The sequence below is a fragment of the Ziziphus jujuba genome, chromosome 8, assembly GCF_031755915.1.
Source record: "Ziziphus jujuba cultivar Dongzao chromosome 8, ASM3175591v1".
Taxonomy (NCBI): Eukaryota; Viridiplantae; Streptophyta; class Magnoliopsida; order Rosales; family Rhamnaceae; genus Ziziphus; species Ziziphus jujuba.
The window spans coordinates 13,805,196-13,830,384 of NC_083386.1; the positions used below are offsets into that span (position 1 = coordinate 13,805,196).

At 31.0% G+C, this 25,189-nt stretch overlaps 2 protein-coding genes across 4 annotated transcripts; one reads left to right on the forward strand and one right to left on the reverse strand.

Annotated features, from left to right (window-relative positions):
* The first annotated feature begins 3,033 nt into the window (after nt 1-3,033).
* LOC107413615 (probable serine/threonine-protein kinase PBL7) lies at nt 3,034-7,756 on the forward strand. Of its 2 annotated transcripts, none has more exons than XM_016021613.4 (5): nt 3,034-3,199; nt 3,786-3,979; nt 5,019-5,208; nt 5,650-6,041; nt 7,009-7,756. In XM_016021613.4, exons 1-5 carry the CDS (start codon nt 3,109-3,111, stop codon nt 7,270-7,272), a joined length of 1,131 nt encoding a protein of 376 aa, XP_015877099.2. In that variant the 5' UTR covers nt 3,034-3,108; the 3' UTR covers nt 7,273-7,756. The 2 variants fall into 2 exon arrangements, with proteins under 2 accessions (XP_015877099.2, XP_060675464.1); XM_060819481.1 differs by having other exon boundaries at nt 6,883-7,021.
* Nucleotides 7,757-9,141: 1,385 nt separating this feature from the next.
* LOC107413626 (uncharacterized) lies at nt 9,142-19,286 on the reverse strand. Of its 2 annotated transcripts, none has more exons than XM_016021630.4 (18): nt 18,860-19,286; nt 18,004-18,073; nt 17,135-17,761; nt 16,837-17,022; nt 16,625-16,738; nt 16,464-16,522; nt 16,094-16,160; nt 15,953-16,004; nt 15,773-15,865; nt 15,505-15,588; nt 14,965-15,389; nt 13,900-13,961; nt 13,333-13,402; nt 12,476-12,556; nt 12,287-12,388; nt 11,355-11,479; nt 10,366-10,480; nt 9,142-9,628 (listed from the first exon to the last, which is right to left on the reverse strand). In XM_016021630.4, the coding sequence occupies exons 1-18, from the start codon at nt 18,904-18,906 to the stop codon at nt 9,509-9,511; spliced, it is 2,499 nt and encodes an 832-aa protein (XP_015877116.3). In that variant the 5' UTR covers nt 18,907-19,286; the 3' UTR covers nt 9,142-9,508. The 2 variants fall into 2 exon arrangements, with proteins under 2 accessions (XP_015877116.3, XP_060675463.1); XM_060819480.1 differs by lacking the exon at nt 18,860-19,286 and adding an exon at nt 18,254-18,389.
* Between the last annotated feature and the right edge of the window lie 5,903 nt (nt 19,287-25,189).

A 25,189-nucleotide genomic window follows, 5' to 3' on the forward strand; every position in this document is an offset into this window, starting at 1 on the left:
TTTTATTCTCCGTCTCCAATTAAGGTTTTAAACTTTTATCCCTAGTCTGTCCCGCAATTCCGATTATCCAGGAAAAAACCATCCTGTTAAAAGCGGTGCGCCCGCAGGATTAAGTTCGTGGGGACAAATTGCCATTCACACACACAATCTAATGCTCAGTAGCATCTTGAGACAAGTCCAAACAACTTAGCCCACCCAAAGAAAGTTTTTCCATGCTTGCTTGATGAAATTTTTGTTAAGTTTGCTTGGTTATTTAAAAATTCAAGTTACAAAAAGATGGAAATCTTGATCTTAAACTTCAGGTGGATATAGCTTATGCTCCATTTATTGAAAGATATCAGCTTTTCTTATTGGATGTAAAGAAATACGGCATCAATGAAGGCAGGCCTAAACTGAAAGCTTGGATTGAGGTACAAGCAAAATTTGATTGGTTCTGTTTTCTTTCTTTCATTTTTATTTTTTTAGCTTCCACTTGAAAAAATTCTAGCTTTTAAACATCCTTCTGGGTATATTTAGCAAATTTAACATAAAATCTTGTAAAAGCCTAATCCTTAGGAAAAGGGTGTGTACCTAGAGGTTCAATTTGTACCTTAGACTGAGGGAGAACTTTTGTAGATTGAACAACAGAGTAGAACAATAACCTCATAAACATGAGTATAAGAACATTTTCTTTGATTCTAGACTGGAATAAACCATATATATATATATATATATATATATGCTTCCAATTTTGTCCTCCTTTTTTTTTTTTTTTTTGGGAGCATGCACTAAGTAAGTCTGAAATTTTTCAAAGAAACCACTCGAATTGATTCTAACACATGAAAATAGCTCATTATACATCTATTATTATGTTGTTTTATACACATTGAATATAGAGTAAAAGATTATTAACTAGAATCTATATTTTCTTTTGTAGGAGATAAACAAAATTGAAGGTTACGGACAAACTTGAAATGATCCAGAGGAACTTGTTGAAAGCTACAAGAAACGCTTCTTGATAATCGTTTCTCACTTCTTAATTACTGCATATTCTAATGTTAAGAGAAACTTCCTAATTCTAAAGTTTGTTCCCAACAGCCAAAACCATTATGAAATTGCCATTAATTCTGCAGGTTCTGGTCTGAAATCAGTGACAGAATCATAGAGAGCAATGGTGTTCAAATACTCCCTCCACATGTTATAAATCATAAGTTTATGTTCTGTTCTATGTATGCCTTTGGTGATAAGCATTGAAAATAAGCCGGACATACATGATTGAACCCATTGGCTTTAACTTTATTGGGGGGCAAAAAAAAAAAAAAAAAAAAAAAAAAAAACTTAAATAGGGTATTAGGTGACTGTGAAGTCTTGTGTTTGAATATTGGTACCTCATTTGAATATGCATATGCATTAAGTAATTGTTTGACATGTGTAAGATCTGCAAATATAGTTGGATCCACTTTTTATTGACTTAATTTTTTGAAATCATATGGTAATTTAACAATAAATGCCACTAAAACTGCTGAAGGTGGAACAATTGGGGTGTAATATAATCTTATTAATAATGCTTGAGATATTAAATTGTGTATTAAATAATATGGTAAATGATGTTGTACTTTTTAATTGGTTTGTAGCCAAGTATCATTTATCCATATGCGGATTTACTAATTCAAATATAGGTTTTATATATATATATATATATATATATATATATTTTTAAGTATTAATACATTTGGTAAATAATTTGATACCCTAGTATTAACGTGATTTTATATAAACAAGATATTATCATAAAAAGGAAACAAGAAAACAACGATAATTTGAGGCAAAAATAGACTTATAAAATTCTCCAATTTATAAGATATTGACATGGTAATGAGGGAACTAATATATTGCACAAGAAAGAAATAAGTCAATAACTTGGAGTTCTATATAAACATATTAATAATTAAGGTTTTTTAGAGGGGAGTACAACAGAATTTTTAAAATGTTGACCTAAAAAATAAATAAATAAAATTAGATTTGAAAATGTTGAGTCAAAGTCAATGTATAAAGTTATTAAAATGGTCCAACAGACATGTACCCAAGATTCTCTCCTTAAAGCTTTGCATTCGGCCAAATGTATATATAAAACGATGAATTACTGCTTTTTTGTATACACATTTTTTTTTCTATGCATTAAAATTGATAAAAGATAAAAGGTTTTTAAATTTAAAATCGTATTGATATTCAAAATTGCATTTGCAAAAACATCTAGTTTACCGCCTAAAAGGCAAATCATAAAGGAAACTATATATATGAATAAATAATTAAAATGTCATGGAATTACAGTTTTGTCCATTACATTTTGATTATCCTAAATCCCCTCTTGGGTTTAATTTGTCAATTTATCATTTTCTTTTTTTCTTTTTTTTCTTTTTATGGGGGGTCAATTGAGGCGTATTATGAAACTTGGTTTGCAATGAAGTAATTTTTACATACCATAAGGATAATTTTCTAATGAGTCCTAAAAGTTTCACATAATTATAACCTATCCCTCTAAAACAATTATTTTACTAATTATTTTGCTATCTCTAACAACTATATTTGCAACACAAAACTTAATGAGTATATTTTCCAAATTAAGATTCAAACATTTTGATCAATCTTTTATGTTGCTATTTCTTTATCATTTGATTGAAATAAAGAATTATTAAAATAATATAAACTAAGTTTTATAATTACAACCAATTTCTTTTTGAATTTCTAATTTTTATAAAATACAACACAGATTGAAGAAAATTTGAAATAAATCCCATTAACAATATAATCAATTTTGTTTTTATTTTATTTTAATAATTCAACATTGATTTAAATTAAATCAGTTTAAACTCTTTCTATTGAACTAGTTGACGAAAGTATTTTAATTGTGGATGGAAATGGAAAATTAGATTCTTGAAGGATTGACATGCAAATTTACAAGACACAAGGTCATTATTGCAAAAAGGTTCATGGATGATGTAAAATGATACACATATACATATATATACAAAAATAGCCCTCTGTTCTGTGCGTGAATTGAAAACACCTTCTCTCTCTTTCTCCCTCCAGAGCGATATTTGTTGAGGTAAGAGAGAGAAAATAACTTTGATGGGTTGGTTTCTCTGTTTAGGAAAATCAAACAAAAGGGAAAAGAAGAAGCTGAGGAAGAAACCAGAAGATCAGATCCCATCGACTTCAGGTTTCTCTTATGAAACGAATTCTAAATACACTATCACACTCTTTTTACTTTCTAAATTTTTGTTTTGTTGGTTTGTTTATTTATTTATTTATTTTTTTGTCATGCACTTTTACCATGTAGATTTGCTTTAGATTGATGAGAAAAATGCCATTTTTATATTAGTTAGATTCAACCTTTTTCTGGGTTTCCATTTTTATGCGATCTGATATGGAATTTTACAGTAAGTTTTTATTTTTTTTATTTTTTATTTTTTTCAGCTTATTGGGCAGTTTTATTTTCAGATTATAAGATAATGTGGGTTTGTTTTGGAATTTTTGGTGGTTGTTCTGAGTTGCTTCGATTAGGATTTTTTTATGTGGTGGACTTTATAGTCGCTACAATTGGTCTCCCTGTCATGATTCTCCAGTAATGATTACCAATGAGTTATTTTCAGTGTCAATTAAGTTGATTTAGCTGCTTATATTTTCTACTTTCTATGATGTAATTCCCTTTTATTAATAAAAAATTTGAATTTAATAATAATTGCTGTTTTGAACCTTCTTTTGACAGATTTTGTTGTTTCTTAAAATTTTTATTCTTTCTTTAGAGAAATTGAAGGCAAATTCAGCAGTGGATGTGAAAAAGGAGGGCACGAAGGATGGAGGATCAGATCACATTGCAGCACATACATTTACTTTTCGTGAGTTGGCTGCCGCTACAAAGAATTTTAGAGCAGATTGCCTTTTAGGTGAAGGAGGTTTTGGCCGAGTATACAAAGGGCGCTTAGAGAGTTCTAATAAGGTTTGTTGATTTATTTTCTTTCTCTTTAGGCTTTAGTTTTGGTAAAAACTTGATGCATTGAATATGAGGTTTTTCTTTTTATTTTTTGTTTTTATTTTTTCTCCTGAAATCATTATATATATACTTTTATATCAAATCAAGTCTTTTGTTTGAGTAATAAACTGCAATTACTATTTCATTTTGTTTGGGAGGAAGAGGGCACAAGATTTCAAATTAACCTTCTTTGGTGGTTGTGGCATGATGGAGGCAAGTGCTTGCAACCAGCACTGCTGCTCTGCTCCATAACCACTATATGTGCTGCAGCCTCTCAATGCCACCTATGCAATGCCGTTGCACCTCTATTGTGGTGGCTGTCATTATTGCTACATGTCAACATGCAACCACCATCTTTATGCTACCACCATTATTAGGTAACTGGCTCCATAGCACTAGTCGTATCACCCTGACTGCAACCACATTCTGTGCCATTCACACAATTTCATAAGATGAAATGACCATGATTGTCATCCTTTCTTCATTTCCACCCTCTTCTAACATATAAGATATATCAACATAAGGTTTTCTGCTGTATATCCTGTTCGAAGTACAGGTTTCAGTGTTAATGTTGCTTAAGACTTATAGTTTGCCTGACTTATTGAAATAATTTTTTTTAATTACTTTTTGAAAATGGAGACAATAAGGCAAAAAAAATTAATAAACATCCAAACCAGTAGTCAAGTTGTATATTTTCTACAAATTTTTTTAAAACTACATGGTCAAATATGTCTAAAGCATTATGATGTCTAAGAACGTAGCAAAGTTGCTAAAGGACAAGGATCTTTAACAGCTCCCATAATGGTTGTGTACACTGTTAGCTGAAGTAGATGTCATAGATATGGGATTTACTCTGCTTATCTCTGTTTTTCTGAATTTGTTGGTGGCTTCTCTTGCTATTCAATATGATCATTTAAGTACTTAGTAAATATTCTTCTTATATGTAATTTAAGCTGCATAAAAAGCTTGTGGTAAGACCTTAATGTCATTATTTAATTTCATGTAGGTTGTAGCTATCAAGCAACTTGATCGTAATGGGCTGCAAGGAAACAGAGAATTCCTTGTTGAAGTTTTGATGCTCAGCCTACTTCACCATCCTAATCTTGTGAACTTAATTGGCTATTGTGCTGATGGGGATCAGAGACTTCTTGTTTATGAATATATGCCATTGGGATCTTTGGAAGACCACCTACATGGTATATAAAGCATTAAATGTCATTATCTCTCTGTTCAAATTATTGTGATTTATACAGTTTTTTTTTTTTTTTTTTTTTTTTTATGGGGACCTGCCTATGATATCTTGATTCATAGTATAAATGGTTCAGACTAGACATATAAATGAAGTAATGAGGTAAAGAGGTGCTGAAATGATTTAATTATGATGTGTTGTTAGGAATGTTAATTTTTTTGCTTCTTCAATTTTTTGTTAGATTTGAAGAAAACATTTATGATCCAAAATCATCCAGTCATGCTCTTTTATAAGGTATAGGGAATGTCTTACAGAAAACCATTTGCCATTACTTGTTACCATACTATTCTTTGCTACATGTTAGCTTTTGAGGGTTGAAACCCTTTTTATAATCTTTCTTCCATATGATAGGTTGTAATGTTTGATTTCATATATTAATATTTTCCAGATCTACCACCTGATAAAAAACGACTTGACTGGAATACAAGAATGAAAATAGCTGCGGGTGCTGCTAAGGGCTTGGAATACTTGCATGACAAAGCAAACCCTCCTGTTATATATCGGGATTTGAAATGCTCTAACATTTTGCTTGGTGAATGCTATCATCCCAAACTTTCTGATTTTGGCTTGGCAAAATTGGGTCCTGTAGGAGATAAGACCCATGTATCTACTAGGGTGATGGGAACCTATGGATATTGTGCACCTGAATATGCAATGACTGGTCAGCTCACATTGAAATCAGATGTGTATAGCTTTGGAGTTGTTCTTCTTGAGATTATTACTGGAAGAAAAGCAATTGACAATTCAAGGGCTGCTGGGGAACATAATCTAGTTGCATGGGTGAGTAAGTCATGTATTCTACTCTGCTTTTATGTTATGCATTAATGTTAGTGCGTCTGCCATTTCTGTAGTTTAACTTGTTGAATATATACATAAACCTGTTTTATCTGATTTCTTATATGTTTTTGGATTCAGTAAATAAATTCAGTATAGGATTTGCTTCTGAAAATGTAAAAAATGAGTTCATGTGACTTTTAAGCAGAATCCCTGTTAATATATTCATAATCATAGGTTATGGTAGAGAATGTTGCGTACTACTTTTTGAATACTATACTTTCTCCCACATGCAGATAGAGAAGAGTCTTGATCCCTGATTATTCTTATGCTAGATGGTCATGCATTGCCTAATTTTAACGGCATCTTGACATGCCCGTGGTTGAGTTTGACACTAGTTTAACTTCATGATGGGCATGCCTTTACTTGTAGGCTATTTTAGGATTGATATCAACTAAAGATTGCAGAAAAGGAAACATTTACGTTACAAATTGTTTTGTATGGAAATTCACTAGTAATTAGGTCGTCATTTATCAGCAAGAGACCCATAAGTTAGGGAACAATCTAACTAAATTCCTCTTATGTGAGAAGTGGTTTCATAAGAATCTAGATTTTGCTGAGCAAAGTTCATTACCTGAAGCATGTTATCTGTAATATCCTGTATTTGGCATAGGCATCTTGGAAATTCAAATGCCATTCATGTTCTTAAAAGAATAACCAGAACATGCATTTAGGTTGTCAATCTGCCATCCATTTTGCAGAAAGGACTTTTTTTTTTAGGGACTATGCAGCCCCTAATCATTTTATATCATTATAATTATTTTTTAAAATTTTTTAATATTCTCAGATACAGGCCACATTTTGGAAAGATTGACTTTGGAGTTTTCTTTCCTAAAAGCTGTCCGTCTAGACAAACGTTATTGAAATTTGTACCAGTGAGAAAAATCTCATGGTTATTTTCTGTACGCTGCAGGCGCGGCCTCTGTTTAAAGATCGAAGAAAATTTCCACAGATAGCTGATCCAATGCTCCAAGGCCAATATCCAGTGAGGGGCTTATACCAAGCTCTAGCAGTAGCTGCAATGTGTGTTCAGGAACAGCCAAATATGAGACCTCTCATAGCTGATGTAGTCACAGCCCTTTCTTATCTTGCTTCTCAGAAATATGATCCTGAGACGGGGCCAGTCCAGGGCTCACGCACAAGCTCATCTACTCCTAGATCTAGAAGGGAACTTTGAAATTGCTCAGTCAAGCCTGGAAATAGCCCCAATACAGTTTCACATAAGGAATCCTCCGATGAGATTGTCTTCACCTTGCGCAGTGTATTGTGATTTTTCTTCTTCTTCTTTTTTTTTTTTTTTTTTTTTTTTTTTTTTTTTTTTGGGTAATATCCTGAGGTCGTTCATTGAAGGTTCAATTGTTGGCTGCACATAGGAACGTGCCTGTGTATCGAATTTTGCGTCACTTCGATTATCAGGTGGAATATGCTCACTTCTAGTGTGTTGTACAAGAAAGCTTTTTTTGGCCATTTATATTTTCTCTTCTTTTACCTTTTGCATGTTTTTCTCTATCTTCCCCTTTACCCTTTAATGGTCTTTCTGTATGATTCTTTTTATGTATCTATATAGGAACTGATTTCCCCTAAAAGAAGAGCAAGTTGTTGTAGAATATTACCATTTTGGTGAATGGATGCCCTCATTTCCCTTGCCTTTCTTTTTGTTCCATTAGTGTTCAAGTGCTTTTTTATGCTAATGCACACCCATCCGCTGTAGGCTGTTGGTTTAGTTTAGTTTTTTGTTTGAAACATGTTTTTTACCTCTCGTTTGGTAACCTATATGTTTTGGGTTTCTGATTTTCATTTTTCCTTTATTAAAGGTTTTATTGTAACTGTGTATAATTAGCTTGTGCTTTAAATGAAATTTATGAAAAGGGCTACAAGATTAAATAAAATTAAATAAAATGCCAAATTGAAAATCATTTTAAACTTTTGATTAATATTTTTGTTTTTGTCATTATAAATGACTATCACTTTTGATTAACAATCATTTTAAACTTTTAATTAACGTTTTTGTTTGTCATTATAAATGACTATCACTGTAGTCATTTATCATTTATAGATATCACTGCAGTCATTTATAATTTATGCATTTTTGACCTTTAAAAAAATAAATACCAATATTAATTGGCTTTATTTTAGTTTTTTATTTTTTTTATTTTTTTTGGCATCTGACCTAATAAAACATGCAGTTTAGACCTTTTATAATTTTGGTTGAGTGGCTAGCTGGTAGATGATATATATAGTACTCTCTCACATGAAGAAAAGCCTAATTTCCCTGTACCTTTCACTTCAATATGAGCTTGGTTGTCCCTCTATTATCATGTCAATTTTTGAATTACTTTTGTACATTGAAAATGCAGGGAGGGAAAAAACAAATTATATTTAATTTGGTAAAAACATTACTTTGTCCTAGGTATTTACTTCTAGTAGACCAATCGTTGTGTCGTTTATTGGCTACAAATATTTCCATGTCTTTGGCATTTTGAATTTTTCAAAGCACATCTTTGACAATCATCCGAGGGCCCCAAAGTGGCGGAGGTTTTAGAGCACATCACCACCATTACCGATTTCACCCACTTCTTTGTAGCCAATAAACGACACAATGATGTTCGTCTGGATTATATGGTTGCACAAGCGAAAACAAGACCATCATCCTTTAGTGATTATTAATTTTACTTCCCATCCTCTTTTGGATATGATATACCTCGACATTATCAATTAATCAAAGTTTTTTCTTTATTTATTTATTTATATATATATATATATATAATATATCCAGATATGATATTGTAAAGGACTTAGACGGATCGTTAGAGAACATCACATCCGTCAGAATTGCATAATTTTCGTGTGATCTAACGGCAATAGATGGCTACCTCTTACAATTCCTCTCCCAAAATCACTTACTATATCAAAACCATACACACAACCGTACATACACATATATATATACATATATACACACATACATACATATATATGTATGTATATGATGGGCAGTTCAACTGCATGAGAATCTCCCATTCTTTTAGCAAAACTAATATTGTGATAACTATAAAGGCCTCATTTTAGAGGTTGTTCAAGAACTATATGTTTATAGAAGAGTTTTACTGATACAAGACACTGTTGCTAAATATTATACACTTGGGTAAAAAAGAAAATATTCTCTCTCACATTTCCTACAGTATCTTCTTCCCTACACACTATTGTTACTATTATTTAATGAACAAACAAACAAACAAACAAACAATGAATGGATATAAATTGGTTTTCTAATAGAAAAAAAAAATTACAGGCAAGAAATTGTCTCTAATTCCTGGAATCGACATAGGCAAAGAAGCATATCTACCAAGTGGATCTTAAATAACAGGGACTGTGGCCAAACATCAATCTGATATCACTATAACCTGCTCTCTCTACTCCTTATTTTCAATTTCATGCCCATTTGTGTCCTTTTGCTCTGTACTGGGAGTGGGACCCTGCTCCTGAGTGATGGATTTTCCACCGTTTGTCTCCTCAACATTAGTGGGTTTCCCCTGTTGCAATCAGTAAAATTCCACACGCTATATTTTAGCACACAAATCAAGGACACAAAGCTATAGTGCAAGCTTTGATGGATGCATGTTTTGCCATTTATATGTTTTAAGTCCATGAAGCCCAAAGTGATAACACTGAGTCTTAAACATAACCATGAAAATCGATAAAGATGCTGCCATCATTACAACAGATTCATTGCAATCAAATAGCATCGTCTAGAAAGTAAATCAGTACTTCGTTTAGTTAAAAAAAGGAATTTAAGAACGAATATTTGAAAGTGAGTGCCAATTTGGTGAAATAAAATAACATAGTAAACTTCTGGATTAAGCATGGTCTCTGCAGTTCTGTTACCAAGTAAATATATAAATTTTATGACAGAGAAAATGCATCAAAGTGAAAAACAATAAATGAAATACATAGGACATAAGACTTTTGATGAATCACCAACAATATAGTAAAACAGAGTTCAGATGATAAAATGTACAGGTTCACAATGTTCTGGATAGCATTTGCTGAACACTTTTAAAAATAAGGATACCATGCCCAAACCCAACAAAAAGATGCCTTACATATTTGCAACAATTAAGTGGGGAAAGCTCAAAGGTCCTTACTGGTAAGTATTTCTTTAAAGATCCAAGACAGTTCATCATCCAACAGTTCCATCAAACATATTCACCCATTGCCACGGGACAAGATAACTAACCCAGACTCTAAGAGATTACAGATGAAAACTAACCTTGTTGCGGTCTCTCCAGCCAAGTCCAAATGGTCGAGCTAGCAAACCAACCTTTCTTGCAGGCAATTCTTGTGAGGATTCTTGATTGTGTTTTACAGGTGAATCTGGATTAGATCTGCAATGAAATCTCATTCTTTTTAGGCATTCATTCGTCACAATATGATGTAAATTGATACTTCAATATGATCTGTTGTTATTGGTAACATATTATGCCTTAATATGGCACTTAAAATAACTTGGAAATCCAAATGATCATAAACTAGAAATCTTAGGTAAGACCCCTAGTTTTTATAATAGGTATTAGAGCAGAAATGTGCTAAAATAATACGTGAAATATGGGCCATCAACTGATCCCTGAAGGGAAGATGGGTCATGGACTAACCAACCACTAAAGTGCATCTATGCTTCATGAGGAGGGCTAAGCTGAATGTAATCCAACAGGAATGACCAACCAGTAGATGCATGTTCTGTGGTTACACTATGATCCAATAAAGTGTGAAGGAATATAGGTTTATATCAACTACAAACTAGCACTTGAGAACAAAAGGTCAATTTCAGCTAGGAGTTTTGGTAAGGTTGTGGGTTGTTACATGATCACACATTTCTTTACATATATAGGGTGTTGTACATGGGCATCTTTTTCATATTTATGATCTTGTATTGATACAGAAAGCATTAAAAAGATTAAAAAAAATAAAAATAAAAATAAAAAGGTACAAGAGGATTTTCTTTCTGTAAAAGATAGAAAAATTTAAAAACCTTAATGCAACTGTTCTTGCAAAATACATAGAATTCATCAGTTGGATGAAAAAAATATAAAAACGAAAATACATAAACTTGGAGCTTACAACAGTAAACAACTACTAAATTGAATAAAGAAAACAAAACCAATAATGTGAAGGTGTTATATCAACATTTATAATTGAATAAAGAAAACCATACATAAGCTTTAAAAAAAAATTAAAAAAATAACAACTGCATATTCCAACCTTGGAGAAGGTTGTGCTTTAAGCTGTCCAGATTGGTATTGCAAAGTAGCCTCCAACATGGATTCAGCCATAACCACTCTCTTCTCCATCTCAGCTAGTGCAGCTGAGGCCTCTTCGTACTTCTCCTGTATCAATATATGTATTTACAGCACAGGTTAATACATAGAAAAGGAAATAAAATGCAATATAGGCCTGAATTAAGCTCTGCGTCAGAAAATAACAAAATAAAAATAATGGTCTGAACCTTCCTATCGTTTAACAAACACCTGGTCTAAGCATCAATTTGATGTGCATATATAGGTAGAGGAAAGATGTAGACATGTAGGTCAAATATGAAATGACAAGAATGTATCAGAATGAAGAGAAAACAAAAAAGGAAGATGGTAGATATTCCACTCCAGACACCAGTTCATCATAACGTAATATGAACTTATTTCCATCACTAGACCAAAAGGTATCATTGAGATGATTAAAACTAAAACAAAAAATAGTAAGTCCATTGAAAACTTGAGTGTATGCCCATTAAATGATGCATGTGGAGAGTCGATGGTAATCATCTTGATGTGTACAACAAAACCAATCATGAGAATTGTAAAGGCTTCAAGACAGATCAGTACAAAAACTCTGTACGAGGGAAAGCAACATGTAACAGAGTCCTTGCAATGAGTATAAATGGTTTATATGGTTGAGGAAAAAGAATAACTGACAGAGATGTGACTAATGAAATACGAGTCTTTTTTTCAATCATAAATAAGAGTAATAAAGGGTACAAAGTATGATTACTTCTCAACTATCAATGTGAAGCTTAAAAAGATTCAACTTGTAAGTTGTGATTGTGACAGAAACTGATATAATATGAAACCAAACTAGTTCACAAGTTTATAAGGAAAGTATCCATTAAAGAACCGCCCATAAATTAATTGAAATGCAACCTGAAGAACTTGAGCAGCATATCTCTGTGCTTCTGCATCTTGCTCGGCAAATCGACGAGCATCTTCAGTTACCCTTTGCTCTTGCTCTACCCGCATTAAGACCTGTTAAGTTAGCAAGCAATGTCACAATTACCATGGCAAGCCCGTAGATAGATACTCCTGAAAAACGTCAAGGAACATGAATGAAACCTGAAGCATAGCATTTTCTTGTTCCTGCTTTTCAGAAAGAGCTTGACAAAGCTCAGCAACCTCTTGCTCTAACTGCTCAACCTGGAAATAAGTAGAGACTTAAAACACAGTGCCTTGAACAAAGGTTGGTTAAGTACATAAAAGAAAAATGCAAAGGAACTTATTGCTATAAACCAGCATAAAGCCCCTGCCAGAGCTTAGTGGAGACCAATTTTATCATCATCATCTACATTTACTGCTATAATTTTCAGGAGTAACAGTCAGCCTCTCCCAAAGTTGTTTGCAAACACTCTTAACAACATGAATTATTTCACTAGAAAAGTTGCTGCAGCATAAAAATCTAAATTTCTAATATGTTTCTGCCCTCGTAAAAGTACATACATATATATACATATATATACTCAAACCTAGAAAAGAAAATGAACACACAAAACACACACACACAAAAAAAAAAAAAAAAAAAAAAAAAAAAAAAAAAAGAAAAAAGGTTCAACAAAGCACATTCTCTTCCTTCAGGGAGAATCAAATGATAAGTAGAAAAATAGTAAAGCGCTTTCAACAAAAATCAGGATTGTTCTTATGCTTTGACTTGTTTCTTTTATCATTAAGAAAATTTATCCAGACAAACAACATGGATTGCCACATCAAACTTCAGTACAAGCAAGAGGAAAATATTTTTGGTAAGAACAACATATGTCTCTTTCTTCTTCTTTTTTTTTCTTTTTTTTTTTTTTTTTTTTTTTGGGTCATCAATAACAGCATATATCTTTCCATACAGCAGATTCACATAGCAAGAAAATCGTAACTTTAATTAGAAGAAACAAAAATTGCTACATCTAAAGGAATCTTGCCCATACCCTGGCACTCAATTGCCGGCGATTATCCTGCTTGACCATCTCCATCAATGCTGTCTCCAGCTCCTCAGCTCTGACAACAGAAAGAACTCAAAAAATTAATCTCATATTAGAAAAACGATATTTCTAAATGGATTACGACCATAAAATATTTAATAACCAAAACTATGACATGCTTTATAAAATGTCAACTTAAGGATAATGCTATTTCATTCTGCAGATATGAAACTTAAGAAGTTATTTTAATTCAGTAAACATTCAAAACAGTAAGGACATTAGCAAACTTATCAGGTCAAGTCCATGCGGTTGTTGTGAAAAAGAGAAAACAGAGAAGATAGTAACAGCTAATAAACAACCAAGAATCTACACGTTTTCTTCCAAACTTAATACTCTTCTGCTGATTCATGCAGGACATAACTAAGGCTCAATTCAGAATCAAATTCAGCTAAGAAAAAATTACACATCTAATGCACAGAGGATAGAAATGGTTATTTTGGCATGAATGGGTATAAGGCTGGAAATCTTCATTAGTAAATTAGAAAACCTTAATACCGGTAAGGGAATATTAACCTGAGTAAAGCAGATCTTTTCTCCTCCAACAGCTTGCACAATTCAACCTTCAACCATACCACCTGCATGTAATTTATATGTTAAAACACTCGAAATAGAGTTTTAATGTAGAAAGTCAATTACCTTAAAAATTATATATTACAGCATATATTTAACCTCCGGTTATATCTACCTTCATCCAAATACTTCCAATAGTCCATTACTCAAGAAAAAATTTACAACCAAAATTGGTAAGATGCTCATTTCCTAGTAGACCTATGCTACAGAAAGCTAACGCATAATGGATCTTGATCTTATTAAATTGATGAAAATATTTGTACTTCGTCCAAATTAATGCAAGTGAATCACATTTTAAAAGCTAAAGAAAAAAGGATCTTGACCCTAACTGGTCCATAGATATGTTTTTCTGAGTTATATAATAACTTAACGATAGATGATTGAGACTTATCATTCAGAGATTATGAGAGGAATGATGATAGTTGTTAATATAATGCTTTGAGCAATGAGACTAAAAATATATATATATATATATATATATATATATATTTCCTTCACATAATTTACAAATATAATGCAGTGCAAAGAAATCTTCTCCGTTCTATAGCTCTTAAGCCTATAATCCATTGCATGATAGTATAATACCCATAATAAATAAATATGCATGGACTGAAACAGTAAAAAAGAAAAAAAATGTAAAACTAAAGTATTGTAATTGAAATGAAAAATAGCATATAATAATCAGTAAGTATTACTGCAGTCACCAAATTTGTTTATCAAATTTTGTATACCAACTGATGTCGCATTATGTTAATGGTGGACATATTAACATAACCTCAATACATTAATAAGTGAAAACAATAAAACAATGCCATTGTTATAATAAATTTTCAATTACAACTTTACCAAAAACACAGATTACACGGTACTCCTTTGGTACACAGGTCTACTTTAATGGCTCAAGGAACTTATATAGAAAATAATAGGAAAAACAAAAACATTAATACAACACCTGCCTAAACAAAGCAAAATATAATGGAAGAGGATGGGGTTGTAAGATATAATGACCTGTTCTTGAAGATCTGGAAGAGAATCTATCTCCATATCTCCATTCAGAGTAACAAGAATTTCATCTGCATTGGAGGATCCTGACTCGGAACGACATAAATCACCATTTGTCTGTGTCCCAGTCAATCGCTCTGCTTTCTTTGTTTCTATCATCATTGATTTAGGATCATGCTTAAAATTATATAGCTTAGATGCTAGTCCCTGAGAATCCCTCCATGCCCGAAGTCCTTTAGATCTTTCCTCAACAGCAGCTATTACAGCTGGCCGATGTTTATTTCTCAACTCTTGTAACCTGGTTTCATTTACATTTTGGTAACCCATGCAAGCTGTCAATACCAGTTGACTGCTGTCAAATGTTGAGCCTGTCAGTGATTGCAGCAAAGTGACTGCATCTCCAGCATCCTTCGTCGTAACCAATGCAGGGCCTATAAGAAACTGAATTATGTTAAGTTTCATAAACAGAATATCCTACATTGCTTCAAATTCATGTTGAATTACTCCTCATACACTAAAAGAAAACTACATGATTTTGCCCAGTACCATATAATTCCATCAAAGCAAGTGCTGTTTTGAACAGCATGACACGGTTTCCTTCAAAAAGTAGCACATCCCAGACTCGAAGAACTGAATCCAGTAGAAAGCCATCAAATTATTAGTAAACCATGAGGAAGAAGTGGTCATGCTAAGTTGCTAATAATGAGAACAAATATTGGTAGCTAGCAACATATCTAAGAATATGAAAGAAAATCCTAAGATGTATTCTCAACAGAACCAAGTATAAGTATTTATTTCTAAAATAAAACCTGACCACTTTCCCATGGAAGCATGTTCATGAAAATGGAAAGGAACCACGGTCCAGTAACCCATGCCACCTGCACTCCTAGGTAGTCTAGATGATTGACTGCAATCGATGTTTAAGATGACATCAGTAACCATCCAACAAATATCATACAAAGAAAACTTGGGTGAAGTATAGCAATGTACAAACCCAATTTAGGAAATCTCTCACGCACCAACTCCTCAAAAACAAGTTGATCTACCTGATAAAATGCAACAATTCTACAAAATATATCAAAAATGTCTTTTGATAGAAGATGCACAAAAGAACAACCAGTATGGTAAAAACTACCTGTGATTCAATCATTTCCTCAGAATAATAGCCATCAAAATAGTCGTCGATAATGCCCAACAAGGCCCTGGTTTTACAAAATTTATAGCCACAAACATGATTAAGCTGTGACTGTGATCATGAAATTGTAATGCTAAACAACCGCATAACTATCTTATATTCTTCTGGGAAAAAGCAAAGATAATTGAACATTTATTGTATATAGTGATGATACTTCTATCAAATTATAAAGTATTTTCTGGTATCATTATTATAATATATCATGACTTAATTACTAATTGAGCTTACACACAAGCAGTGAATATCAAAGAAAATATGAAGAAGTGTTCATGCGGATAACATATACAGTGAATGGATTTGCTGAACTTACCAAAAAGCATTCTCTTCAGGCATAAGTAGCAGCAGCAAGCCAGCAAAGAAGTTCATGGCCTGCATGTAGAGAATGATCCAACCACTTCAAAGTTTGAGACAAGTGAAATATATGAATTACAATGTATAATTGTGCACATAATATATTCCAAAAACAATTACCTGACAATATCCTACTGAAGGATTATGTCGTGCATATGCTGTAAGCAAACGCCTTAAAGCATTTCTACCATCCTCATCTAGAGCAGGATGGCCTGGGAATGTTCGAGGTAAATCCTGCACTTAAGAACCATTGGCTTAAGGTTGACAATCTAGAATTGATAGCACATAAAAACATGGGTAGGACCTGTAGTGGAAATAAAAATTTTAAAAACCTTTTCAATCTGCCCTTTCCATTTCTCAGGTACATATACAGCATCTGCAGTTGATCCTTTAGTATTGCTGTCCATGGCCGAGCTTTTTCGTTCCATCTGATTGCTAGAATTATTTTCCGAAGTCAGCAGATCCTGGTAATATTTCTCCACGCGCCGCTCCTTCACGCCCACAAAGGCTTGCCAAAGCTGAAAGTTTAATAATAAAGCAATGATGGAGCTTTTTCATAAATAAATGTACAGCTCGCTAACAAACAATGAACTTCTTGTTATAAAGATAGCATGAAGATGTAATATGCACCTCTCCCCTGAGAGCCATTGGTACTCCTCCACGAACCAGGACCTCCAACTCTTCCTTCCAAGGAAACATAGATTCCATAGCTACCGCATCAGAAGCAACACCTGGAGTAGAGGAACTAATATTTTCACTTGAAGGGACATCTTGACTTAAATCTGACCTCTCCACGTCATAGAACTCGTCCTCAGATTCCTCCTCAGATGCTCCTTTAGGAGATTTTAACTCTTCAATAGCATGAAGCACTTTCCCAGTTCCCATGCCTTGCTCACCTTTTGATAAATTATTACTCTTCTTCTTCACACGAATGCTCATCATATTCTCAATGGCAAGAAGGGATGGTCGGATCTCAGACCATATCTGGATCCTGTGAATTTTGGTCTCCTTGGTAGCTGGTTCCTTCTCCTTTTCTGAAGCATCCTCAGCCGACCTATTGAAAGAAGGCTTCTGCTCACTATTATCATCACCTTCAACACCCTTCTGTGAACTAGCATCTACTTCTTGTTCTGAAGCTTCATCATGCAAGGACTTGTTATCCTCTTCCCCAGACAACCCATTGACAGGCAACTGAGCAGACTCCGCTTGCCGTTCCAGGAAAGACTTCCACCTATCTGATCTTTCCTCCTCTTCTTCCTGGAAACATAAAGCAAGATGTTTGATATTTCAAACCTAAAATTCACATTATGTGGGACCAACAAAAAGTTAAATTTCCACCAACTACGCCTATGATATATTTCCAACTATCTTCAGTTAGAACATAAAAAAATCTTCTATTTTATTTCCTTCTCACAAATTTTTCTCAGCAAACAAACAATACGTGTCAAGATTAAAAAGACAAATAAAAAATAAAAAACTTCTCTCGGCAGAAACAAAACCTTGTAGATGTTAGCATACTCTCGGTATCTTTGAAGGTGCTGAGGTCGCACAGCAAATCCATAGGCATCCCTGTTGACATATTAATGGCAGTTAGTTCCCAATTCCAATAAAGCTACCAACGAATGCATAATACTTATACTCCACAAACCATATTCGAAATCAAGCAACAGGAATACAAGCTAGCCACATTCTAATTTCAAACTGGGATTTTATTGGCATTCAAAACCATGATGTCGCACTCAAACTCACCTGCATTCGGCCTCCAGAGATCGCCCACTCGGGCACGAAGACAACATACTCAATATAAAACCTGAATTCTACATCCCATAACGCTGGGCATTGCCTCAGCGGGAGTCCCAATCTACTAAAAACCATACCACATTTCAAACACTACCCTTCTAAAAATCTAAACCAAATCAACCCGGGGAAAAAAAAAAAAAAAAATCAAATCCCAGAAAAAAATCACCGGAAAATCCAAACGGAGATCATCCAGGAAAACCAATCCAATCCATCAGAATTCTCATCACAAACACACACCGACAAAGTCACTTTCAATGAATACACACTAAATCAACAAAAACCAAAACACAGAAAACCCAAACAACAAACTGGCCAACCAAAAAAAAAAAAAAATGAAACGGATGTGATCGAACCAATTTAAATAAAAATAAATAAAAGTCAAAATTAGAAAATTACGAAAATGTAGTGGAAAACCAGATGGATCAAAGAGAGAAAAATAAGGAAATCGAAAAAACCTTAAAAGGGTGCGGAGAATTCGGAGAGATAAGGTGATAAAAGGGAATTGGAGGGTGCGTGGAAGCTGTAGAAGTAGTAGTAGGGAAGAAGTGCTAATACCTCTTGTGATCGAAGGCGATGAGTGAAGCTTTGTTTTCGGCGCTCATTTGGATCGCGTACTGTTTGACAATAGGCGACGATTCGATTTTGAGAAAAACCCAAGAAGAAGAATAAGAAGAAGATCTTGGACTTTTATGTGAAACTTTTTCTGCAACTGAATTTTGTGAGCGTGAGCGAAGAACAAGTGCCACTCTCACACTATATGCTCACGTTTCACGCTTCGGTTTCACAGATAGAGATAGAGAGAGAGAGAGAGAGAGAGAGAGAGAGAGAGGCACATGCACAACTCACAAAAGAGTGAGATTGGCGTCAAATTATTACATGTGCTTCATTTTCCTTAGCACGGAGTTCCATAGCCTGAAAATCCCACCTCTCTCAAGCCCAAAAAAAAGCTTCAGCTTTTTCTTCTTTCTTTTTTTTTTTTTTTCTTGGGATAAATTAAAAAATAAAGAAAAAAAAATTTGTGAGTTTATTTATTTATTTATTTATTTTTAAGGTGCGCCTTGACCACCTAATGTGATTTACATTTACCAATTTTCCAAAGTAAATTGAAATTACAAAATATATATTATATTATATGGTGGATAAACGTTTTAGTTCAATAATGAAAAGTTGTTATTGTCTTATGTGCGTGGATTTTCAGCAAATTTCAAGGTTTAAACAGTACTTTCACAACATAGTTAAAAGATTTTATTTTTATTTAGGAATATTATTAAAGTATTGATATTCAATTAAATAAAATAAAAGTCTTTTATATAAATGGTTAAAAAACAAATTAGCATTTTTTTTTTTTTTGCTAAAGAAAAAAACAAATTAGCATTATGAGTCAAAAAAAACTTATATTGCAAATGTTTTCCTTTGCTGTAGTCCATATAAAAAATATATTAAAATAATAAAAATATAAAAAATAAATAAAAAGCTGATAGTAAAGAGATTTGTAGCGATGGGTGATGTTGTAGACAATTACAATGTATAATATAATTCAACAACCAATGATTAGCTAAGATCAAAATAATTTTTGGATTAGATGGGGGTCACGTGAGTCACTCACATGATGTATTATAATTTTCTTTCACGGTATTTCTTTAACTAATTTTCAGTCAAATTTTATATATTTTATATTAGTTAATGGGGTAACTACTACTTTATTCTCTTTTTTTTTTTTTACTGTGCTTTTTTTTCATTTTGAAAAAAAAAAAAAAAAAAAAAAAAGACGACAACAACAGCAACAACAACAACGCTTCCTTTTGCGGCAAATAAATTGGCCAAATGGTAAATTCTTTATGGTAAAAAGTTTGAACGGCCATGAATTTTTTGGCGTTTATTTTATTTTACCTACTTTTTTCTTTCTTTTTTTTCAGTTTGATCCATTTAAAAATGGTGTATTCAATAATTTTATTCTATTTTAAGAAAAATAATGACACCTTTTACTATTAATCTATAACATTTAGACGAGGTTTGGAATAATATATATATATATATATATATTGTTGTATATTTTTCGATTATTATTATATGATTTCCAATAATTCACGTTCTTTTTTATACTTTGTATATCTGATTTATTATTAAAAAAAATGAATACATATGTTTCTAATTTTTTATAAAGTTCATCCACTCCTATTGAGAGTCTATCTTAAATACTATTTGATCATTATGATTTTCAAAATATTATTTATTTTCTTTAAGATTTCACATAGTTATCATTTTATCCCTTTCTTATTTCATTTACACCTCACAATAATATCATCTATAATTCTGTAAAGTGATAATAGTAATTTTTAAAATCTAAAAAATTAAAATAAAAATTGGTGCAAATCTTAAAAAGTCTATATGAAATATTTTTTTTATATAATTTTATATGTTTTAAATATACTTTATGTAAAGTAATTATATATTTTTTATCAACAAGTTGTTAATGATACCATATTATCTTAACAAACAAGTTTGAACTTTAATATCCACCAGATAGTTTAACAAGTCATTTTTGAGTTGATAATTCAACACGTATACTACACGATACATGTCTATTTCAACTAATCCATTATTAAGTATGTATTCTGAGTTCAAGTTATACTCTTCTCCTTTTTACTAAAAATAAAATAAAATTATGCTTCATTTGCACTTTGCCCTTGCCTCCAAAAAATAGTTTATAACAAAATTGTATGTGAAAGAAAATAATACATGATCGGACTTTACTGACACATAAGAAATGGTTTAGGAGGCTATGTGAGGGATTTTTTTGTGGCTTAGGGGCCAAAACACATAATACTTAGTATAGTTATCTCTTAATTAATTTAAGACAATATATAGTGTACTTATCCCTTAAGTAATTTAAGAAATAAATAATGTTTAGAAGCAAGTTTAATTGTAGTAAATAAAATTAATATATAATAAACATTTCTTATAAAATGCTTTCATGAAAAATGCATATCCTATAAAACTCATTCTCAAAAGGAATTTTTTCTTAAGGAAAAAAAAAATAAAAAATTTCTAAATATGATGTGAAGCAAGAAAGCATTGTTTGTTGTACATGAAATGAGTGGGAAAAAGTGGGGTTCATAAAAATAGGACCCTTTGCTATGAGTAGTAGCACCATATGTATGAAAGCTAGAAATTAGAAAGGTTGTGCCTTTTTGTCATCACCAATTTTGACCATATCATGAAATGTTTGTAAAAAGGCCAAAGTGTGGTGTGGACCCCATCTTTTGACTCCTATGCCTATAAAATTAAATAAATTATATTAAAGTGACTATGTTCTATTTAGCATAAATGAGTTATAACATGCATAAATTTTGATTCGTCCGGAATAATGTTGATATTTTGTGTTGGAAACCATACTATATGAGTTTTTAAAATTATAAATCATGAAATATAATTTCCAATGCAAAGTACAGAAATGAGTTTCCTACAAATCAAAACTTTACCATACACCAAATTTGTTTGTTGAATATTTATTTAGATTTGTCTTTTTATGGACTGCTTTGTAACAAAATTCACTATTTATTTATTTTTTTTTTTTTGTTTCAAACGAAAGTTTCAAGTTGGGATTTTTCATCCGTTATATTAAAATATATTTTATTTGGATGCTAAAGAGATATGATATTATTAAAAGTTGTTAAGAAATAAATGAAAAGAAGTATATAAACTTTTTTTTAAATAAATATGGTGAGTATGGTATTGATATTTATATATTTTTATTTACTTTTTTTTATTAAAAAGCATTATTTTTATTTATTTACTATTAAGTTTTCTTGGTCTAAATATATCTATTTTTTTTTTTAATTTTCAGAAAATAATCTAAAATTTTATGAAAAAGTAAAAAGAAAAAAGAAAAACGAAAGAAGTATGTCGGTAGAATATAATAATTGAGTTTTGAAATAAACCCAAAAGGTGAAAAGGGTAAGATACAAATCACTTTCTTGAGGCCATAAGGTGCATTTAATAGGGGCGTGAAAATGGATAAGAACCGTCAGACAATACCAACCACAAAATCACGCGCCTAAAAGGGAAATAGAGCTGGAAACTGCAACCTTTTATGCATAAAATTAAAAAACAAAAATAGTCATAATTAGAAAATTTTTTATTAGAGATCCGTTTGTATATATAATGAAAATAGAATTTTTGTTTATAAAATTTTATATAATAAATTTTTTTAAACTAATAAATATTTGATTATAAATAAAAAAATTATATTAAATATTCATTAAATTATATTAAATTTTTATATAAAAAAATTTTTTAGAAAAATTTGAAATTTAAATTTTTTTAAAACAGTATAAAAGTTTTATATTTTGATAAAAAAACTTTTAATCTTCCAGTAAAATTTTTAAACAACAAAAAAAATTCTGTCAAGAACTAAAACAACTTGTGTGGAAAGTTGTTGGCATATGACAATTTCTTAGCTCTACATCTAATCAAGCAAGAATCTTGGTTAACTACTATTTACCCCCAAAAAAAAAAAAAAGTAGAAGAATCTTGGTTAAATACATAGAAAAAAATAAAATAAATATATATTATTATAGGTTCCAAACATTAAAATTGGAAAAATTGACAATTATTATACAGACACGTCTAATTGCAATGTCTAATTTATATAAGACTATATAAATACGTGATTTAAAATGAATTATATATATTTAAGCATGAGATTTATTTTAGTGGCAAAATGGATTTGAAATATAATTTTGTATTTTGTTTTTTAATCAACAATGCAAATTATTATAGTTTTAGTACGCTTTAATTTGAAGAAGTTGTATTTTTTTAATTAATTTAAAATTGTATTTTAGGTCAATAGCCACAATTGTTAGTCAAAAAATAAAAAATATATTCAATTGTATTAGCTGGAACCAACTGAAAGTTGAGATTTAAGTTGCAATATTTTAAGTCCCTAAATACAGCTACCCAAACTAAAGCTTACTAAGTAGCAGTTACACAAATGCACAGTTAGTTATTTTTTAAAGGATAAATTTCAAGGATAAATTTAGATTGACTAAATTTTTTAATGAAAATTTTGATATTTATAATTTGATAATTTTTAAATAATTTATTTATATAATATACATAAAAAGTAATATCAATTTTATATTATTAAAAATATATTACATAATATATTATTAAAATTTTAATAAAAAAATTTCGTACATATACATTATCTGTATTTTATAAACTTTTTAATATTATTAACCATCTAATCATAAATAGGTATTTATACAAGCTTGGAAGATAATATTTAATGGGTAATATTTTGTTACAACTTTGTCAAATCTCCTCTCTCTATATATATTAGTGGGTACAATAATTAAAAATTACAGTGCTTAGATATCCAATTACATATATTAAAGGTACTTTAATACCATGTATTGAAAAGGATAAAATTGTATAAGTAGTCTTATACCGTGTTTGGTTTATACTGATGCATTTACCTAATTACATAAAATGATGTAAGCCTCATCATCTAATACATCTTACATCCGATTACATCAGCGCATACGGATTGGATTATTGCTGAACTGTGTTATTTTTTATTTCACACTGCTCCTTTTTTTTTTTTTTTTTTGGCTATAGTGCTACACTTTTTGGTTATTTACTTATTTATTTTACAAAAATTGCCCATGTTCACGCTTGACTTTTTTCTTTGCTTTTCAGTTTTTTTTTTGCTATATATATATATATATATATATGTATATATATATATAATATACATATACTTTGCACAAAACTGCTTGTTTTCACACATGCTCCTTTTTTAAAAAATAAAAATAAAAAATTTGTCTTATACTTATGGGCAATCGTGCAATTTTATTAAATTAGAATAAAAACAAAAGCATTTTAATCAAATTATTAATTATTATACATAAAACAAAAGAAGAAAAAAAGGAAAAAAAATAAATAAAAAGGCTTTGTAAATGGTTTGTGCCTAAACCCTGAGAAACAAGAGCATTAACCTGAGATCTGTTAACCCTTTGCCAGGTTTCTTATTCTTTTTTCTGCGACTATAGCAACAAAAAATAATGGGGAAAGTAATAATTTTAACACTAGAAATTAATAGAATAAAAAAAATTAAAAAAAAGGTCCAAATCACCATAGTGAACAATGAAATTTAACTGGAACCGAAAAGAAAGAAAGAAAAAGGAACAGGTAGGATAACTTTTGATTCAATTGGACCACTTTCTTTTGAGATTCTGGTGAATTAGAACAGAGATTGTCTAACTTGCATTGACATGGTTTTGAATGAATGCTCTGAAACTGTTTAAAACTAACATTGAATTTTCATTTTTCTGTGTTTGAGATTGATAGGCCAAAATGTGAGAAACTTTCAATCTAAACTTCAAACAACCAACAAAGAAAGGACCTTAAAGGAAATCCTTCAAACCATGCAATTTATAGGACTTCTGAGAAGCAATCTACAGCCTGTAGCTTCTCTATAACAAGGATATTTGTACTTCTTTATATATTTTTATTTTTTTGGAAGATATTTGAAAAAAAAAATAGTATATTTTTTATAAGTAAAATATTTAAATTAATATATATTAATAATAATGAAATAAATGGTAAAGAAAACATAAAATTTTTATTGTCAGGGTGTTTAAATCATTTTATGATACCATGTATGAGAGAGATAATTTTTTGGACAGAAATTGACAATGTAAGGGATATTTGTGAAAATTTTCAAAATTTTATATATAATCTGAAATAGAGATAAACCTGAAAGGTGTAAGTAATATTATATCAAAAAAATAATTCTTCTTCTTCTTTTTGGTGAATTATACATTGCATTTGTTTATGTCAATTTTTTTTTTTGAATAAAATCTTATTTTTTCTTAATTT